Consider the following 20574-nt stretch of genomic DNA (forward strand, 5'->3'; position numbering starts at 1 on the left):
GAGGGATATCGGGTCGCTAAGAAGGCGACCTTCGCCCAGAGCCTCTTCCATCTGTTCCATGGCGTCTTTGGCCGAAGTGCATCGCGCGTGATGTCTGCCGTGATGCCGTCGTTGTGGCTGTGGTAATCATTTCTTCAGATGAGGATAATCTTGAGGCAACTGGCTAACAACAGGCGACTCTGTGACACGGGCGCTTCGCCGTCTCAGATTCTGAGGCAGGCTCCCAGGTTGTTCGCCCTGCGTTTCCGGCGGGCTTCCCCCCACAGTCCATTCTGCCGCCAGCTTTCAGTCGACACGGAACGCAACAGCCCATGCCGCCCGCCGTATAACCCGCCAGTTATGAACGAGAAGCGAAGGCATCTTGATAAACTCTCTCAGTCTTGACTCTTGAGCGAGTCGATATATGAACCGCTCGTCGATCGCCGGCTTTTTCTGGGCCCCTTTGATTATTCCGGAGCTTACCCCCTGGCTGGTTCCATCGTTCGACGCATAGTCACGCAGGCGTCATTGCCTTCCGTCTTGAACCTCCAGTCTCCACGACGTGCCAGATGGACTCACATCGAATACCTACCTAGGCTGGATACATTAGCTACCAATGACACGCGGCTGTCCGGGTCAGGCTATGTCTATGCAGAGACGCCACTCCGAAAGTTGGGGTTTTGTGGCCAAGCTTCTGCCGATTGCTACGTCGAGTCTTTAGACGTTGCTTCATCCATCGTCCTCCTACCCTAAAGATACCCGGCCAAACCTTGCCAAGTATAGTCATTGGCAGCCATGACCTACTCAATCATCTATAGAGCGCATCGCCAAGGCCCTCAGCTCATGTTGGGGTATTCGGAGAATAGGTTGCCCACGGTAAACAGGCTGGGCTCTGCGTCCAATGTCGAGACATGTCTCGGTATATGGGCACAGTAGGAGGCTCCTACACAACAGCCGAGGCGTCGCACCACGGTGGGTGAGGCCAGATGGTCCATCGAAACCAGGCCCAAATTATCGAACCTCATTGTTCCCTGACTCAAATGTTTCCGTAGGCAACTTACGGAGTACAACTTTTATATTGCCTAGAATGGCAGAAGACTGGAACCTCTCCGCTGGCAATGGAATGGCGTCCATCCCATCAAAGGTTCTATGATTGCCTCTGGTCATACTGAAGCCACGCGAACCTTGTAGATCTGATGGATGTGCAGGGACACTTGGTTCATGCACTCATTCTTGCCAGACCCTTTAAGCTCAAACCAAAACGTCACGTCTGTCGACCACTTGCGTCATGGTCAACCCGAGCGATGCTGCATCTTCTATTCGCACGTCGGATCGGGTCACAATGCCACTAGGTAGGTAGTGGTGTGCAACCTCGGTTTCTGCCACAACAAGCAAGCACCCTCCTCTCACCAGCAATGAGAAATTCAGACGAAGGAATGGCCGACATGCCTTACATCGAGGGGACCGAAACCCGCTGAGCCGCTGGTTGCGGGAACGGCCGCCGCCTAACTGCATGAGGTGCCGTTCAACTTTTTTCTTTTTCTTTTTTCTCGTGTGCTTCCCGCCGCGGGCTCCCCCTCCTCCTCCCCCTTCGTCACGACATTTGGTATGTGGTGCCTGCCATAGGGTTCAAGTGGCTGAAGCTGCTGCGTCGTTCAAGCTTTGCCCATGAAATCGGCCCACAACCTCACTTTTGTTTCACTTAATCTCAGGCACCGGACGCCGTCGATCCCCAATGCTTCAGAATGCGGCACTTCAGATGGAGCCGCGGCCAACCCTGTCAGTCAGCCGGCGGGAAAAAAGGGGGGGACGGCTATGACTGTACGGTGTACCAGTCGTCAACCTTGAATAAGGCGCTGGCCAGTTATAGAACTCTGGACTAGGAGGTGAAGGCATCGAGGGGCAGAAAGTGGTTGATACGCAGTGCTGCCAGAGGTCTCATTGGTTAATGGGCTCAGGTCGGTGACTGTCGTGATCTAGGCCACACACATTGGAAGAGGTTTATTTAAACATTCTACTCGAACGTGTCAATTAGATAAACGACGATATGCGTTTTCTTCTAAGTTTGGTGTCAAATACTTCATACCGAGAAGCCTCCTCCGGCTCTACACCAAGATCCGGGCGGTCTCGGACATACGACTGGAGGCTAAAACAAGTGAGTTACGGATCGGGACTATCTGACAGTGTTAAATGTTACCGCTGGAGTGATTCGGCAAACTCATTCTATCTTACTCCGTTATACTCCCTGGCTGCTCAAGGTCGATCCGCAAAGAAAGACGCGAGCTTACACTGCTGCTGCTGCTGCGGAACAGTACTAAACTCGCTCGACGTTTGTTGAGTAATTACGCCGGGCAGGGGTTCGTGAGATTTCTTGCTTGAGTGCGTCGAACAACCTAGGGCAAAAGGCCTGGTGCCGCTATTTTGAACCTTGATTAGAATAGAACGGAATATCAGCAAAACTTGGAGTCACGCCTTAGGTCTATTCACCATACGTTGAACAAATGCTTTGCTATCCTGCTTGAGACCACTTACATGGAAACTAAACCAATTCATAAGTCATCCTTCAATGTCATGGCCCATCGCCAGGTCCGAGGTGGGCACCTGCAATCCGGTGTCGAAAGCGATCGGGCGGGGCCGGGGATAAGCGGATGCAACGGACGCAGCGGACACATCGGTGCTTGATTCGCCGACGGAGATTTCCTTTTGGTGTGGACGCTGATTGCTGGCGCTGGCGTACCTCGGTGGCCTGGCCCTCGTTATCGTCATTGATCTGACCTACCCTGTGGCGCCAACGACAAATCCGGACGGGAATTTTGCAACTTTTTTTTACCCTCAACCTCAACCTCAACCTTTCTTTCCTCTCTCTCTCTCTCTCTGCGTTTTGTCACTTTTACCCTGAGATTCGAGGACAAGGTAATGGGAGCCTCTGACTTCCGCCTTCATTCCCTCTTCACACGTCCTCGCCATCACCAGCTATGTTACGCCAGAGCATAGCTGGTCTCTCCGCCACGAGATCACCAGCGCAGCGATGTCTCTTCTCTACCTCCGCGGCCGCCGCGGGGCGTCACCACCTACTGCGTAGCTCGAAGTCGACACCGATAACGGCCACAGCGACAACGACAGCGGCGAACACCACGAAGACGACGACATCACGACTCCTCTCCCACACCAGAACAGCACGCAGCATCCACACGATCAGCGCCCGCCGCGCCCTCATCCCCCCTTCGCCAGAATCCCTCGGCGCACCAAAGAAGGCGCGCACATACAAGCGCAGCTCCAAATGGCTGCGCCGGCTCGTCATCTTCTCCGCCGTCGGCGGCACCCTCTACCTCGCCGACCGACAAATCTACGCCTCCGGCCTCGCCCGCTCCCTCCGCACCTTCGGGACGGGTCTCCTCGTCGCCCTCGACTACAAGCTCAACTTCCGCCCCGAGCCGCCGACGGGCGGCTCCGTGCAGGACCTACACGTCCGCAACGCCGAGCGCCTGTTCGACCTGCTGCGTCACAACGGCGGGCTCTACCTCAAGATCGGCCAGGCCATCGCCATGCAGAGCGCAGTGTTGCCGCCCGAGTTCCAAAAGATGTTTGCGCGCATGTTTGACGACGCGCCGCAGGACGAGTGGAGCGACGTCGAGGCCGTCATCCGCGAGGACTATGGCGGGCGGAGCGTCGAGGAGGTGTTTGGCGTCAGCTTTCGCGGGGAGGAAGGAAAGGGCGTCATGGAGAGGCGGGCGCGGGCGAGCGCCAGCGTCGCGCAGGTGCACTGGGCGCGGCTGCCCGACGGCCGCGAGGTGGCGGTCAAGATCCAGAAGCGGGAGATTGCGAAGCAGATCACGTGGGACCTGTGGGCGTTCAAGACGGTCGCGTGGATCTACAGCAAGTGGTTCGACCTGCCGCTGTACAGCTTCGTGCCCTTCATCACGGAGCGGCTGGAGCTCGAGACGGACTTTTTGAACGAGGCCAAGAACTCGGAGACGATGCGGGACCTGATCAACTCGGAGAAGGGCCTCAGGGGCAGGGTGTACGTTCCGAAAGTCTACCCGGAGCTCTCGACGCGGCGCGTCATGGTGACGGAGTGGATCGAGGGCACGCGGCTGTGGGATAAGCAAGGGATCAACGGGCGGTGGATGGGCGGGTACGGCAAGGGTTCGCCGGGCGTCCAGGGCGCGCAGCTGCTGCCGCCCGACATGGCCACCGTCCGCCGCGAGCTCCGCGACCGGCCGTACGCCGAGCAGTTCAAGCCGGAGCGCAGCGAGTGGAAGGGCCGTCGCGGGCGCGGCGGCCTGGGCCTGTCGAGCAAGGAGGTCATGACGACCATGATTGACCTCTTTTCCGCGCAGATTTTCAAATGGGGCGTCGTCCACTGCGACCCGCACCCGGGCAACATCTTTATCCGGCGGCTGCCCAACGGGCGCGCGGAGCTGGTGCTCATCGACCACGGGCTGTACGTCTACATGTCGCCGGAATTCCGGCACCAGTACGGCGTCTTCTGGAAGGCGCTCATGACGTTTGACAACAAGACGATTGAGCAGGTGACGACGGAGTGGGGCATCAAGGCGGCGGACCTTTTCGCGAGCGCGACGCTGATGAGGCCGTACGAGGGCGGCGACGAGCGGACGCGCAACGGCATCATGAAGGAGCTCGAGGGCAAGACGCCGGCGGAGCGGCACTACGAGATGCAGCAGCGGATGAAGCAAGGGATCCGGGACATGTTGGCCGACGAGGAGAAGTGGCCCAAGGAGCTGATCTTCATCGGGCGCAACATGCGCATCGTGCAGGGGAATAATCAGTACCTCGGCAGCCCCGTGAACCGGGTCAAGATGATGGGGGAGTGGGCGAGCCGCAGCCTGTTTGAGGACCCGAACCTGCCGTGGGCCAAGAGGGCGGGTAATGCCTGGCGGCATTTGCTGTTCAAGGGCGTGTTGGCGCTGACGGATGTTGCGTTTTACTTTTTCAAGGTGAAGCAGTTGCTTGGGTTCGGGGGCGGGATGGAGGACGAGATGGAGAAGAGGATGAAGGATATTGCGCAGGATTTCGGGGTTGAGCTGCAGCATGAGGTGTTTGAGGGTTAGACGGTGAAGACGGCGAGAAAGGGGGAGGAAGAGGAAAGCTCTAGATTCGAAGAAGTAGACAAGGTCATTAGATTTGTGCTCTCGGTGTTTGGGGGCTCGGTAAGAACCTTATAGAGGCCTTCGATATAGGAAAGATACCACTCATCTGTTTAACATCCAGGTCAAGGTCCATCTCCCAAGTGGATGTATCAAATTGCTCGTCGCAGGATATGGCGATGTTGGACCCAAGACGTCATCGCAAAGCTGCCCCGAAAGGAATAGGAGGTTCCGGACACTACGAGATATCAAGCGTTGCCGGTCACCCAGAGCCTGGATCTCACTTAGTGCTTTGGAACTGTCGACTTGTTACTCTCACGGGGCGAGCAACATCGCGACGCTGGCGCCTATATGCACGCTTGTTGGGACTGATAGAAGTTCATTGAGATACTGGAGTAGGGATAATATGACGATATATCTGGCGGTTCAATGAAGCTATTCCATTCTTGGAGGGCCCTTGTGTTGTTTAAAGAAGGATATTAACTCGTAGAAGTGAGTGCCAAGAGCACACCATGTGTTGATGGTGGACACTTTATCTTCGGTTGAGGAACTGGTGGGATGGAGCCACATTTGAAAGTCCAGATTCAGGAACACAAGCTGGAGCGGAGCTCTCCAAATGTTCCAGTACAGATTACATATAAAAATAGTATTATTACTCCTCGACTGTTTGTTACGTGCCAAGCACGTCGAACCAATCCATGGACGTGGTTAGATCTTGTAGGACACCATTGTGTTGCTGACGAAATTAGATCGATTTCACTTCTTACCAAGCTATAGGGACGAGTCCTCACGTTGTGTAGCTACTATAATCCGTAAATGTAGTCACCTTGGTTGCCTATATTCACCTCTACTGTATTCTGCTGATAATACTAAAGAGATAGCGCAGAACGAAATGTATCTCTTCCTGTCGTCTACGTGTCTTGAACTAATAGCACCGAAGAACCTACTGACAGAGCTAGAGTAAACCATTATATAGGTTTCGTGATCCACCATACCAACAACAGGGGAACCGCTTTTCAGCGGGTGTGGTTCAGATGGATTCAACACGATCCGTGTGGTCTAGATAGAAGGGTCCAAGGAACATAATCGCTAGCAATATATAGTGGCGGCTAAACAAAGCCCAAGTCACCGAACCACCGAACATGTTCTAGACGCACACTGACACATTCAAGCAAGCGCTCTATAGCATATCGATGAACCTAAACGCCCAGCCGTCATTGCTTCCGCTAGATCGAAGTTCTATAAAAGCCGCATGACAGAGAAGTCCGACAGCTATGCTTCGTCAAAGGTCAGTTGTCATAGTGGCAGCGGCACCCGCCAGTTCTCGCCATTTCTTCTGTGGTAAAGTGGCCTAAGTAGACAAGCTGACCCAAGGGCATGGCCGTTGATATAGGTCTTGAGAATCCACAACAAGCATACAGAAGCTCTACTCGTGTCTAACAAGCCAGCGTACCGTATACGCCTTGGGATATACTTAAGGCGAGGGACGAGTGAATAAGTTTGTATCGGGGAAGCGGTTGTTGCGGCGTAATATGGTCGATAATACTCGTCAACTTCTTGAGCAGGCCAGACTCACAAAGAACCAGATCGATCAACTGCAGCTGACAACTCTCGTCAACCTTTTAGAGCAGGCCGGATCTACTTTGCTGGCAGAAACCAGATAGCCCAACTACCAAGCGAGGAGGCCTGTCCGGCGAGATGTTGCTCGACGCTTGTAGGGAACTAGTGCTGCTGATTGTGCTAGAGGTAAACTTACACCCCTCGCAACTCACGAGGAAGCTGCCACGTCAACTCACAACGGTAGCAACTCCTCAACGCGGGGAACGCGTATGCCAAGGTAATGGTAATATACAAGACGCTTGTTCTATAGGATAAAATGAAGAACAAGTCCTCTCCTTACCTTTCCATGAATAAGCTCCATCACGGATATCGCAGTTCCATCTCTCAACATCGCCAGGCCCCCTTGTAGACTTGCCAGCCGTACAAACATCCGACTGACTAAAGGTCAACAGACGTATTCGAGAGCCCTCGGAAGTTGGAACTTCTATCCTGGGTGTAAGAGAAAGGGTAAATGTTTGACAAGTGCAGCAACCTAACCGAGTACCGTCGGCTCACTCGGTTGCGGTGTAAGGCTGATGCAAACATGAACACCCACTGTCCAGGTAACCTTGTTTCTGGCCACCCTGGCCCGGCTGGTCTGTTGGTGTCCATTTGTGGGATGCGAATCAAGTCTTGTTGGAATACCGGCCTCTTGCTAGTGAACTTGTTGACGGGGGAGGGGGCTATCGTATCATGCCGAAAAGTGACACGGAGTCTCTGCTGAGGTACGACGACTGTCGAGCTTCATGTCTACGACGCTCGATGGGCTGGTTCGTGGTCGAAGAGCCTAGAGCCAACAACGACGCAGGATCCGGAACCTCACAAGATATGAACTTAACCAGTCCCTTGGGCCTAGAGGCTCGACTCGGTATGATGTATTGCATGGGAGCGGAAGAGGCATGAGCCAGCGGGCCGACGGGAGGCGCCACCCGAGCGAGCAGGGCGTCAGGGAGCTGGACACCTGGGGTACGGAAGCTGTTTCCGCGATATTGCGGCTCACGGGGATCTTCCTAGACCTGGTTGAATGAGACGCCAGGGTTGGTAGGTTCACACGAAACCATCGGTTCCTATGAGCCGCTCGATAGAATGAGAGGGATATTGATGTTCGCCGTGGTTCATGTCTTGAATTGCATGAAGTCGAGTTAAGCTTAGGGCTATGAGAGGTGATCAGCAGATATTAGTGTGCCCTTTATGTAGTAGTCTTGTCTCGGTATCTGCCACTGGAAAAGACTACCGACTTGTCTCACATCCAAACATTCGAGGTGAAGTCATGGTGGTGTGGATGGATGGAAGGAAGTCTAGACTGGATGGTATCCGTACTTCGTACGAATACTCCCTCCCAGGCCAGCAGTAAGGCCATGCGGAAATGAGAATGAGAGAAAAAAAAACAAGCAACACCAGTTGGACCCCTGGAATGCGGTTGTGCTTTGTTCCACAAGCTAAAAGCACCGTAAAATTGGAGCGCCGATCGATCTCGGACAATTTGAGAGGAATTTTTGGGATGAGATGGCATGAAGGAGCGCGTGGTTAATGTGAAACAAGGGCCATTTCGGCGTCGGAAGCCCCATAGTTCATGGGGACGGGAGCCGAGAGGAAAGAGGGGCCGTGGATGGGGAGCGAGATTGGCTGGTTATGGGGGCTCGAGTGAGAGGTGACAAGGCAGTTGAGGGTTTATTAGAGTTTTGGGGAGAGCCGTGAGCGAGAGCATTTTGACAGTTGCGTGATGGTTGCTGTTGGTACTTGTTAGTGGGTGTGTAGGGCAGGATGACGGCAGTCCAGCGGCAGTGGTGTGTTGCCACATCTGTACTTGTCAGTGAGGTAGCATGTCGACGATCTTCCGGTGGGCATTCGGGAGGGAACGAGTCGGGTCGACCAGCGCACAAGGCGGCCAGCGAGAGCATAGACGTTTCCATCCGTGCCACGAGCCCTGCAGGCCACGGCATGCCGCAAGCAAGGTATCTGTAGAGTCAACCCACCATTGAAGTGATTGCTGCGGTACCACTTGGTACGATGGCGGGCTACACAAAGCTCAATAAATTGAGTTGGCTTCGGGGAGCGATGCTGTAGGATGCCGAGTGGCTGTGTGTGTGTGTGTGTGTGTGTGTGTGTGTGTGTTTGTGTGTGTTTGTGTGTAAGGAAATGTAAGTAGGTAAACGTGAGGTGCCAAGACGTCTCTGCCCCCTTTCGAATGTTCGATGACCAGTCGAAGGTTAGGAGAAGTTGCGTTTTATCTAAGCTCTAGGTAAAGAAGCATAGCGCAACCTTCGCAAAGAACACGCGTGACAGACGCGCGGGAAGCATGATGAAAGGGAACCGACACTCAAGTATTGAGTTGGCTGACGGTGATTGGTCAGGGGATGAAGTTGACGAGATGCGGGTGGGCAGGGAACTTGGGAGTTGCAAGTTGCAAGCTGCAATCACTGGATGCAATCTTAAGGGGCAGCCCGGGCCTGAGGCACATTTCTTGGAATGTTCTTGCTGGGAAGGCAGGTTTGTGTCTTTTCTGTCGCGGTTGCTCCAGGGAAGGACCCTTTAGATGGGAGTCTGGGACGGGCTTCCTCTCACCTTCCGTTACATCTGAAAGCGCTAGAAACTCGGTCTTGGGAAGGCGCTTATCCGTGTAAGCGAGTACGGTCCCTACCTTACCTTAGGTACCTTACACTGGGTAAGGTACCTGACCTTCCCCCAAGTACAGAGCATTTCGTCCCATTGTGCAGATAGACTTACGCGGCTAAATGGAATGGCGAGATGACTTTTGCTGGTGTCTGAGACGGCAAGTAAGTTGATGACGAAAAAGCAAGCTCTTCTTCAGGCGGAGAAAATGTTCCCATGTGCCGGTCTCAACGGTCCGTAACGTCATCCTCAGTGTTCCAGACTCCCAGCCTTGTGTGATAATTGGAAAGGGGAAAGAAAAAAGGGGGAGAAAGACGATGCGGTAATTCTTGTATCGGGGACTAAGGTGGTGTTGGTTTAGTGGGATCCCATCCCCATGCATGAACACGGTGTAGAGTCTGCGTTACTGAGATTACCGCTGCCATTGGCCGAAGCTCATCAGCTCACCGCCATGCAATGGAATCGGGAAACATGCATCAGAAGACAACGAGATACCGCATCTGCTGAACTGTTGGAGTTTACAGAATCCAATCATTTCGAATCGGCATCAAACATACCAGATTCGAAGTCACTGTTTAAGACTTCACAGACTGAGAGGCTGGCCCAGAGATAAGCAGCCAACTGCAGAGTTCATACGGTGTTTCTGCCACCGGGGTAGGGGGATCCATTCCCTCGTGGTGGGCGCGCGGGCGGGCGAGACCTTTTTGGGTGCTTGGGGCCTTGGGCAGCTCTAGGTGGCCCCAATGGCGTTATTAGCTCTCATTAGTGGCTCTGGGGGCCCTGGGCTGGGTTAGCGAGCTGTTAGAGCCTGGCTGCGTTGCACGCCATGCGGAGGTTGGAGGTGTTTTCTCGTGGAGCATCCAAGCATCCAAGGAGGAGACGACTGGATTCCTGGAAGACTAAGGCGAGTACGGTATCCGCACTCCGTAGGGGTGAGGAACAAGAAGGGTGAAGGGTGAAGGGACCACTTCAGGAGAGGAGCATTGGGCATGAGAGCAAACCACCTCACCTCACCTCACCAGGTACTCCGTACGGAGTACCAGTCTGGCAGTCTCTCAGACGAGACAAGTGACGGGTACCTCGACCTCTTCCCAGTTTAGCGTGGCTCCGTCGGTACCTGCGTCGGGGGAATTCCTTGCTGCAGGGGTGCGGAGCGCGGATTGGATTGGATTGCCCTTTGATCTGGCCAATGAAAGCCACGAATTGCTGTTGCTTCAGTGCGCCTTCCTGACTGCGTATCGGTGCCGCCCCTCCCAGCTCTCAAATTGGATGGGACATTGGATCCATAGGGGACGCTCTTTCCCTCTTGCCCCCATGAGAAGAAGTCAGGAGCAAGGGGCGGGCTGTCCTTGCCATGCCTTCCCTTCTCCTGTAAGGTACGTTCTCAGGAACACAGGTACCTACTCCGTACTCCGCGTACTGACCAAGGAATCCCCCATTCTGATGTGCTTCTCTCACGCGCTCCCCGTCTCTATTGCGCCCCTCGATACGGAGTAACCTGCCTTACCTATCTTTACCATTTACTGAATCCGTACGGAGTAGACTGCTAAAACCCCCCTTCTCGAATTGTCTTCATCTCTTCACACACCTCACACCATTTAGCAACCATCACCACCTTGCTTTGCGCCATCGAACCTGGCAAGAATAGGAACAATCTCCTGTCGGCGCAACTACAGAGTAGCAAATCTCGAATTGCATTACACTGCGCACTGCACTGACCTCATCCCGATCCCTCGCCCATCTCACCTTCACCTCCACTGGCATAATTACATATTACGGATACAATACACTCTTGTCGCGGTCCCAAGTCCACCCACCCATCCATCCAATCCACGACTGCCCAGCTCCAGGACCAGACTCAACCTAAGCTCAATCGTTGGGCACTTGCTTGTAATCATTTGCACCACTTGCACTCCCACTTGCAATTGCTGCCCGCGACGCGCCAGTGTTATTCCCTGCTTCTTCACCAGTCCACGACCCGCATCTGGCCCTTTCTCTGCTCGTCCCGCCCGGGTCCTTTCTCACCCTCCCTTAATTACACCATCCCCTCTTCTCGTCGACATTTCGGCCAAAATCCTACCGTCGCCCGTTCAGTCCTTCCTGTCTTCGTCCTTGTCCTTAGACTTGCGCGGGTCACGGACACACAAGACCCTCCACTGTACTGTCCAGTACCTTACCTCCCCACGCAGCCACGCCTCTTCGTCCGATCTCACTTCACCACCGCCCGACTGGAAACCCTTCCTTCCGTTCGACCATCCGTCCGACGTTTGGCTTGCGGTCCTCCCATTCCATTTCTCCTCCGTCTGTAGGAAAGGATCTTGCGCCTGCTTTTCTTTTCGACTGCGCCTACGCCTACTACGCCTACACCTTTTCACTACCTACCTACCTTACCACTGCTGCCGTTCCACGAGAATAGCAACGACGCATCTACACTAGCTCCAGCCATCGGCTCGGCACTCCATTGGTAAGTGCATATGACGGCCACGATCCTGCGTCCACCTCATCACTGCCCTCTTCCTGCCCCTATTTGCTGCGAGACCGCCCCTCCTTTTGCACTGCACCCTCTGCAGACGGCAGATCTTCTGCCTCGACGTCTGCCGTTGTATCGCAGCCAACCAGACGACGGGGACGACTCGCTGGGGACACCCACGTCTCCAGAATTTCGACTTGGGGAGCCGCCTTTCGCATTGGTTCCTGTTCTGCTCTCGTTTGGTCTGACGCGACTTTGGCTTCTTCCCTCCGTCCCCAAACCTCTTCCTGACTGCCATTTCCCTGTCACATCGTGCAGGCGCCGCCCAGCACAAGACTTGCTCCTCTCCGTTTCGCCGCGCTGCACCCACCGCGACACCCTCTGCGGTTGGCTCAGTAGGGCGTTTGAGCGGCTGGCAATTGCGGCCGACCCGGGTTGTCGTTGCTTGGTAGCTAACCTCAATTTACCAGACACTCACTCTTTTCCGTCATCGTCCCATTCTCCCATCATTTCCCCCCTTTCCACTCTTTCCGGGGACCACCGATTCTCATTCTCTTACCGCTTACAACGAGCACGCAAACAAGACTCATCCCAGGCAAGATCGAAGGCCTGTCCGGAGAAATCGATTGCCAACTAGCTGCGCTCTCCCCTCCAAATTCCGACATTTAAGCCACCGTGCTATTCGACATCCTCTCGATAAGCGGTCCACACCTCCGCCGCTTCCACGCAACCTACTTACGCAAAGTCTCCTCCATAAACCGAACAAGCGCAACGGGCAGCTAGCATTGTGGTCGCATATGCTATTCGCCCACTCCGTTTGCGGCTTCCGACTCTGAAACCTTTATTTTATGCTGAGGACCCCAGATAATGAGCCAGCCCCGTCGCTCTAGCTTCGGTATGCTTCTCAGACGTTCCAAGTCCGGCGACCTGGGGAAGGGTGGTAAGAAAGCCCAAGCCCTTCGCGAACAGCAGGAACGCGAACTCGAGCGTCAGCGTCAGGCTGCAATCTCCAGAACTCCCCCCAAGCTCCCCGAGTTCTACAAGGCCAATGACCAGCTCTCCAACTCCATCCCCTCTGACATGCGTGCTGAGGAGGCCTCAATCATGTCGGATCACACCATAGGTACTGCCTACTCGACCCGGCCCTCCATGGAGCCCAGCCGCAGTGTCGCGGGATCCGTGCCGCCTATGCCTCCCATCCCCGCGAATGCCTACGACCCCTATGCTCGCACCGAGAGCATGACGCACCGTGGTCGCTACAGCTATGCTAGCAGCGCAATCAGCACTGTCAACAGCCCTAGAAGGGTTCGGAGAAGAAAGGATCCCACTCCCTTCAAGTAAGTCAACTTCCGAGATATTGCCATGCCTGCCCTTTCTCTACAGCCCGCTAACCCTCTTTGCGTAGCGTTCTCGTCATTGGCACCCGAGGCGCTGGAAAGACGTCTTTCCTCGAATTCCTAAAGACTGCTCTGGCTCTCCCGCCGAAGAAGCGATCCCGCAAGACTGAGGCGGAGGAGGAACCCGCTCCTAGATCTCCTTCCGGCAACTTCATCCCTCACTACCTCGAGACGGAGATTGACGGCGAGCGAATTGGCCTCACACTTTGGGATTCGGAAGGCTTGGAGAAGAACGTTGTCGATCTCCAGCTTAGGGAGATGTCGGCCTTCCTGGAGAGCAAGTTCGAAGAGACCTTCACCGAGGAAATGAAGGTGATTCGATCGCCTGGCGTACAAGATACCCACATTCATGCCGTCTTCATGGTTCTCGACCCAGCTCGTCTCGACCGCAACCTGGCGTCAGTCAAGGGCGGGGTATCGAACGGGCACAACGGCAAATACGCTCCTCCAGCTCGCATTTCGGGAGGTCTTGACGAAGATCTGGATCTTCAAGTGCTCCGTACCCTCCAGGGAAAGACTACAGTCATACCCGTCATTTCCAAGTCGGACACGATCACGACCAAGCACATGAATATCCTCAAGAAGACCGTGTGGGAAACCGTCAAGAAGTCAGGACTGGACCCGCTTGAGGCACTTGGCCTCGACGAGGACGACGACTCAACCAGGATCGCAGAGGAAGAAGAGGCAGTGTCTGACGAAGAGCACGCCGATTCCCACGATGAGGACGATTTCCCAATCCAAGGACGGGAAGATGTACCCTCCTCCCCCGGCTCGAAACGACTTTCTGGGTCCTCCATCCGTCAGCACAAGGCTAAGCACGAAACCAAGGAGGAGGAAGTGCCGTTCCTCCCGCTCTCAGTCATCAGCCCTGATCTGTACGAACCCGAGGTTTTGGGACGTCAATTCCCATGGGGTTTCGCGGATCCATACAACGAGGAGCATTGTGACTTCACAAGACTCAAGGACGCCGTCTTCAGCGAGTGGAGGGCCGAACTCCGTGAGGCTAGCAGAGAGCAGTGGTACGAGGGCTGGCGAACTTCGCGACTTAAGAATAGCCCGAATGCTCGTCGCCGATAGACCACTTCAGAGTGGGTCCATGGGCTTTACTTTTGAACCGTCGATACCCTTACCTTTCTGAACCACACAGCCCTTTTCGATGGCTGGCTTTACACCTGATTTCTGCACTTGTCGATGAGATTTGAGAGCACCGCGCAGCATACCCCCTTTTCCTCTGTCACATACCAATTCTTACGAACTTCTATGGTTGGAGGGCGCCCAAAATACGGCGAAATGACAGCATCATCAGCCCAACTTCGCATGACGAAACTCCTTGATATCCCTGTTGCTTCCTTACCTCGACGATAGCTCAGGCAAGATGACGACGTATACCAGCATTTCCGACTCGAGCAATCGGGTGACACTAGCATCGCCAAGACGCCTGCTTCGCACGAGAAGGATGCAAGACTTAGTTTATTATACTTTTGGCACCGAAAATACGTTTCCCGACTTCTTCACTGGTAGCGATCACACCTCGCTTTACCAGACTTTCTTTTCTTGTTCTTTTTTACTTCGCTTCTTTTAACGACATTCAAGATTCTGGGGACGAAAGAGTAGACTGAGTTTAGCGGCGGTTGTAATCAGTCACATTTGGTTGGAGAGCAGGTGGACAGAGAAGGCCTGCGATTCGATTCAGACGGGCACGAGAGATACAGGTTGGAACCGACTATGGTGGTTACCCGGGAGGATCAGCCGATAGCTGTAGGGCAGTCTTGATAGGGACCGGTTTTCTATTCACGAATTTTGATTTGACTTCTTCATGACGAGACTTGTTGACCTGCTGCGTTGTGGATGCTTAACATATGAGACTGTCCCGCCTGTTGCTGGGTACGTGCGAGTGAGACTACGTCCAAGGAAAAGTAGGGTCTACATTCGAGTATCCTATATCCATCCATGAACGCCTTGATGCATGCTTCTCGCATGCTGCTAACAATACCAACAGCCAAGAATAATCCCGCGAGCCAATCCTCACCAACTGCAATGATCTCTCGCATAGGCCAACGACTGGCTCCCTTTTTCGTCATCCCATGACCGTTTCTTGCTAGTCTTTACACTTCAAGCCCCTCTGGATGATATATAGCTAGCCGTAAGAGATAAGATGAGAGAACGAATGCAATTCTGTCGAGTTGATGGCTGCTGCGCCAGGCCAGCCGGCCGGCCAGCCCCGCCTTTCTTTCTTCTTCTTTTACAACTCATCGTCCTCGTCGTCACTTTCCAACTCTACGTACTCGGTATGCGTGGGCTCGCCCGTCGCCTCGTCGACGTCGGCCTCCTTACGGTCCGGGTTCCTGCCGCGACTGATGAGAGCCAGGCGTTCCTTTTTGCCGAGAGCGATGCCGTCGAAGCCGGGGTAGAGGTTCAGGTCGGCTCTGTTTGTTGGTTGTGGTTAGTTCCTGACACATTTTTGACCACGGATCCCGTTTAAAAGGGAACAAAGAGAAAGAGCAAAACCTACTTTAACAAATCAACCTTGAGATTCCGCGCCTTGTCGCGAATAGCCTGCTGGTCTCGCGGGTGATCAAGGATACAGTCCTCCCTCTCCTCAAAGGTGTCGCCGCCGCCGCCGCCTCCATCGCTGCGGCCGGCGTGCTGGCGTTTCGCGATGAGCGCCCAGAGGCAGTTGTGGTGCTCTATGAGGCGGATGAGGCGGTAAGTGTCCCTGTCGGACCAGGGGACGCGCTGTTGCGGGCCGGCGCGGGAGGCTGGGCGGCGGTTCATCTCGTTTATCTCGTGGAAGGAGGCGACTGTGCTGGTTGTGCTGGAGACGCTGCTTCGGGAGGAAGGGGGAGGAGCTGAGGAGGCTGGGGCGCCGTTGGGTAGGGAGGAGCGGGGGCGCCGTTGGAGGGAGGTTGTTGAGGAGGAGGCTGAAGAAGAGGGTGGTGCTGATCGGGGTGGTGGTGCGGTGGAGGGGAGGGTTATGCGTTTTGAGGGGGGAGGGGGCATGTCACGGCGGTCGCGGGCGAGTTGGGCCCTTCGTTGGGGGTTCGGATCGCGGTTGTCTTCTTCGAAGTGGTCGTCTGACTCTTGGGATTGTTGGGATAGGGAGACGGAGGCTTCGCGGAATCGTTTCTTGCTGTTGTTGACGGCGGTGAAGCCCGAGGAGCGAGGGGGCCCGGTGGTGGCGGCGGTGCTGGGACCGGCTTTGGCGGAGGAAGAAGGTTGTGTGCTGCGGATGATTGCGGTGCTGGGAAGGCCTGCGATGATGGCTGAGAGGTCGCTCGGCGCCGGGGAGGGGTTGCGGCGGCGGTCTTCTTCTTCGTAGTAATCATCGCCGATACCTCCGTTAATGATGGGTTCGGCGGTAACTCCACGCTGAGATCCACGCTGAGATCCGCGTTGGGATCCGCGCTGGGAGTTTGCTAGTGACGGAGATGGGCGTATGTGCGAGGGGTTCTCGCGGGAGAGCATTGCTAGGAGTTGCACGTTTGATCGAGACAAGATATCTTCGCGTCTATAGTCGAGTCAGTATGTGAGTTGCGTAGAGACAGCTTGGAGAGTATCTGGAGGAGGCCGTACACGTCGTTGCGGACAATATCCTGTGGTGCGCTCGAGGGGAGGGAGTCTGTCGGAGAAGATTCTCTCGACCCCTGCGGCGGGTCCTTCAAAATGACACTGAGCTGGTCAATCATTCTACTGCACCAGGAGGAAATCTTGCTGATGAAGTCGATCGGCTCGTCGTCGGCTTCGTTCTGTGACTGGTCAGGCGACCCCTCGAGCGGGAAAGTCTCGTCCAGGGCCTGAATGGCATCGTCCGCGCTCTTGTCCACGATGGCGTCGTGGATTTGTTTTGCCCTCTCTGCGAAACGCTCCGTCATGCGGCCGTTGATGCCCCTGAACGGTCCATGCTGCAGTGCCTCCTCTGCATCGACAGGGGACTCTAGGGGCATGCAGAAAAGCTCCGCCGCGATGTCGGCCGGGTTATGTTGGTCGTCTGGCAAGGCCTTAAGACTCGTAATCAGCCGGTGCGTGCGGATGTCGAGGGCGAGCTCGATATCGTCTTCGGTAACGTGGTCGGCGTAGTCATCGTACGGGCACAACGGTGCGGGAAAATCCTCGTCGAGGCGCTGGAAGATCTTCCAGACTCTATCAAAGTTGTCCTCCTTGCGGAGCTCGGCGTCGGATATGACGTTGAGCAGCGACGTGGCGTTGGCGCCGATGATGACGGCCCGCGCCTTCATCTGTTGCCTTTCGCTAATGTCCTCGATGCTGGCGAGGAGGTCGATGAATAGCGCGTCGGTCTCTACGAAGAACTCGCGGGTGCGGAGCCAGTTGCCCCGGAAGACGGGCAGCAGCCGGCGCCAGGATTTGCTACCTGGCTTTGGGTTCCGAAGCAGCCTCGCTAGAGCTTCGGATTCGTGCCATAATGAGTCGAGCGCGTTCTCCTTGAGTTCCGCCTCGACGAGATCCTGGGATGCGTCATCGTCACCTTCACCCAACTCCGACTCGTCATCGCTGCCGTCGTCCTCTATTCCTGGTAGCTGTACGCGTCCTTTTGCTTTTGTCAGTAATTTGTCTCCCGGACGCGCAAGACGCGGATCGCACCTTGTGATCCTCTCGGTGCCGATGACCCTGGTGCTTCTGTAAACAAGATTAGCATAACGCGTTCTTGCAAGGAAACAAAACAAACGCAGTGTTGGCAGACTTGAGAAAATTGTGTATGCAGCACTCATGAAGGCCGGGGTTGCGTTCCTCTGTGTGCCCGAAACACTTTGCGATCCCATTTCTAAGGGCGGCTATCAGTCTCGAACTTCAGATAGCCCCATCACGAACACACATAACAAGACTTACCGCTGTCGTTGTCCTGTGGGTTGATGTCCCTGACAATGTCCTTCGCATTGAAGCGCGCGACCGGTTCATTTCTGTATAGATCTTCCTCTTCCTGCTCTTCCACGTCATCCTCCTCCTCGTCTCGTTCTTCCGCCATCTCTCGCAACGTGGTGCTCGTCGGGACGATCTTAGCTTTCCCTTTGCCTCGCGTCGTTGACCGAGATGCAGCAGAGGCGGCGGCGGTGGTGATCGTAGTGGTAGTGGCCTCGGCGCGTTCCGTCATGTTTGTGCCGCCTGCTCGACGTCGTGTCAACCGAGCAGAACGAGCATCTTCAGCATTGTTCTCCGGAGACTCCGGGGCACCGCGGCCCGTTCTTGTACGGGCCATGCTGTTTGACTCGGTGTTGTTTCTTGGAATGACTGGGGCTGCCAGAAGACGCTTTTTTGTTGGGGTTAGGTAGGGATGTTGAGTTTGCTGCTAACCGGATTCTCTAACCCTAACCCCGACGATGATCGGAATAGGATACGTTGATCGAGTGGTGCGTAAACACAGGTTCACACTGTGTTATAGCTGCCTAAGGTGTCCATGCGCGAGCACCCGCGTCGCCTCTTTAACGGAAACAACAAGGTTTAAGTATCCCCCTCTCCAACATAATAATATTGGGTTAATTGCGGAATGAGGAGCTGCGCCATAGTACCTTATCATTCGGCAGACTCTCTGATAACCTTTATAAAAGAAGTTTCTGTGGGATTTTCGTTGCTTTACGTCGTTGTTTTAGGCATGATCTAAGACGCAGGCAGGACTAAGGGTACATCGAAGGAACTCTGCAGTTTCATCAGGAAGCGCACGCCTTCAGTGTCTTCCGTCGGCCTCGCTATAGGCATTCTAGGCCCATCATTTAGCACCCGATGAATCTTTTTGTAGATGTTGTTCACCCACTCCTTGTTTCTGGCAGCGACAATTTGGCTTTAGTTGCACGTGTCTGTGCAGGGGGGATAGAAGCTGTCGCCTCTTGCTGCCTATGCCACCTTGGCTTGCCCACCGGCCCACCTCACCTTGATATACTTTGATGAAGTCCATGACAGGTAAGTCCTTCTTCGATGTTTTTATCTTAAAGTCGATGTGCTAGTTACTGTGATTCAGAGGTCACTAGCGTTGGGTGTTTTGGACACTGGTTGTGCTTGGGGGCTCATTTGGCGACGAATCGTGTAAGTGAGCTTTCTGCCTCCCAGCCCCGGGTAAGCATAGATAGGGCAGAAGAGAGCGCTCTCTCCGCTTCTGTTGATTTGAATCTCATGTCTTCAAGGCTGTGAGCGCAAGAAAAACAACGTAAGGCAGGAAAGCGTTATTTTCACATGAAGTCAGCATAATCTATTCCAGCAGACTCGAGCTGAGACCATCAATTGTAGCTACGGTTATTGCAGAGGCTCAAGACTGGCTGGAGAGGGGGGTACTGGGTCCAGATCGCATCATTGCTGCTTCTTTTCCAACTGTTTGAGAGGAGCATCCTTTCCGAAGAGGCCCAATAGGTATGCCGTTCTGGTCAGACAGAGAAGGGCCTTTGATGTGTTAGCACAGCGTCATGGCTCGAACGAGAAGGGTGGTCGCACCGTGACTCCCACGTTGCCCCAGGCCATGGAGTTCCAGCTTGCCACGTCAAGGAAGCGATCGAGGCCCATAACATGGTAGCATACGTAAATGTGACCAAGGTCGGCTATCCAAAGAGCAACGAGGTACCCGCGCACGACTTTCAGCTCACTGGTGAGGTTGAGCACGGCTAGCCCGACCATGGCCATGAGCAGGTAGATGTTCCCGAGCTGGAGGGCCACGAGACGGGCATTATCAGATTCTGGAGTCGGCACGGCGGCCGAGATGGCGCCGTGCGCGATCTGCTCGGATATGAACCAATCCGGGTTGATAACGGCACCTAGGAAACCGCCGACACTTTTTGAGACAGAAAGGCATCAGCTCAGTGGCGGCTGGGGATTGCCAGGGTGGCGAGAGAGAGAGAGAGAGTGAACGTACAGTGAGATGGGCTCGAAGACGGTGAAGACTAGTCTGGGGAAGGTTGGAAGAGCCGCAGCCGCCGCCATGATGAGAGAGTAGGTAGAGGCCGTTGGTACCGGTCAGCTAGTGGGAAGCGGAAGAGGGGGATTGAAAGCGGTGCAACAACAAAAGTAGTCACCGAACCCTTGCTGATGTTCTATGGAAAGGACAGGTGGTTTCTCGAAGCCGGATGGGCGGTTGACAGGCAGGCAGGGCAGGCAGAATTTGAGGCCAGAATGGTTCAGAAGAAGGCGACAACGGTGGTAGGGAGGGGCAACAGGCAACGCAATTGATCAGACCGAGAAGCTGTGAGACGTTCTTTCAGCTTTGGTGGAGGGTTTGTGGTGTGTGGTGACTGTGGTGTGTCATGCAGGAATTCGGAGAGACGGAGGCGGAGGCGGAGACCACGGACGGCTGTAAACTGGAGCGAGAGACATGTCTTGGGTACATCAGGTAAGGTACACCGTAATGTACTGCCCTGTTAACCTACCGTACGGAATAATAGTAAGCAACCAAGGTTGCCGAGCTTCGCACCGA

At 54.8% G+C, this 20574-nt stretch overlaps 4 protein-coding genes across 4 annotated transcripts; 2 read left to right on the forward strand and 2 right to left on the reverse strand.

The window, feature by feature from the left end:
• Positions 1 to 2771: 2771 nt before the first annotated feature.
• BDP81DRAFT_414077 (ABC1 family protein) lies at positions 2772 to 5510 on the forward strand. Its single transcript, XM_060589333.1, has one exon. It carries the CDS (start codon positions 2955 to 2957, stop codon positions 5049 to 5051), a length of 2097 nt encoding a protein of 698 aa, XP_060452102.1. The 5' UTR covers positions 2772 to 2954; the 3' UTR covers positions 5052 to 5510.
• A 7126-nt stretch (positions 5511 to 12636) lies between these two features.
• BDP81DRAFT_305324 (septin) lies at positions 12637 to 14243 on the forward strand (the record flags this gene model as incomplete). The annotated part of the gene is made up of 2 exons (XM_060583161.1): positions 12637 to 13106; positions 13175 to 14243. 2 exons carry the CDS (start codon positions 12637 to 12639, stop codon positions 14241 to 14243), a joined length of 1539 nt encoding a protein of 512 aa, XP_060452103.1.
• A 1165-nt stretch (positions 14244 to 15408) lies between these two features.
• On the reverse strand, positions 15409 to 18378 carry BDP81DRAFT_306980 (uncharacterized protein; the record flags this gene model as incomplete). The annotated part of the gene is made up of 4 exons (XM_060583324.1): positions 15409 to 15592; positions 15679 to 16674; positions 16740 to 17946; positions 18012 to 18378. 4 exons carry the CDS (start codon positions 18376 to 18378, stop codon positions 15409 to 15411), a joined length of 2754 nt encoding a protein of 917 aa, XP_060452104.1.
• Positions 18379 to 19265: 887 nt separating this feature from the next.
• On the reverse strand, positions 19266 to 20278 carry BDP81DRAFT_14840 (uncharacterized protein). The gene is made up of 3 exons (XM_060581901.1): positions 20017 to 20278; positions 19602 to 19935; positions 19266 to 19550 (listed from the first exon to the last, which is right to left on the reverse strand). Exons 1-3 carry the CDS (start codon positions 20082 to 20084, stop codon positions 19461 to 19463), a joined length of 492 nt encoding a protein of 163 aa, XP_060452105.1. The 5' UTR covers positions 20085 to 20278; the 3' UTR covers positions 19266 to 19460.
• Positions 20279 to 20574: the final 296 nt, after the last annotated feature.

The sequence above is a fragment of the Colletotrichum phormii genome (assembly GCF_030913505.1).
Source record: "Colletotrichum phormii strain CBS 102054 chromosome Unknown BDP81scaffold_1, whole genome shotgun sequence".
Taxonomy (NCBI): domain Eukaryota; kingdom Fungi; phylum Ascomycota; class Sordariomycetes; order Glomerellales; family Glomerellaceae; genus Colletotrichum; species Colletotrichum phormii.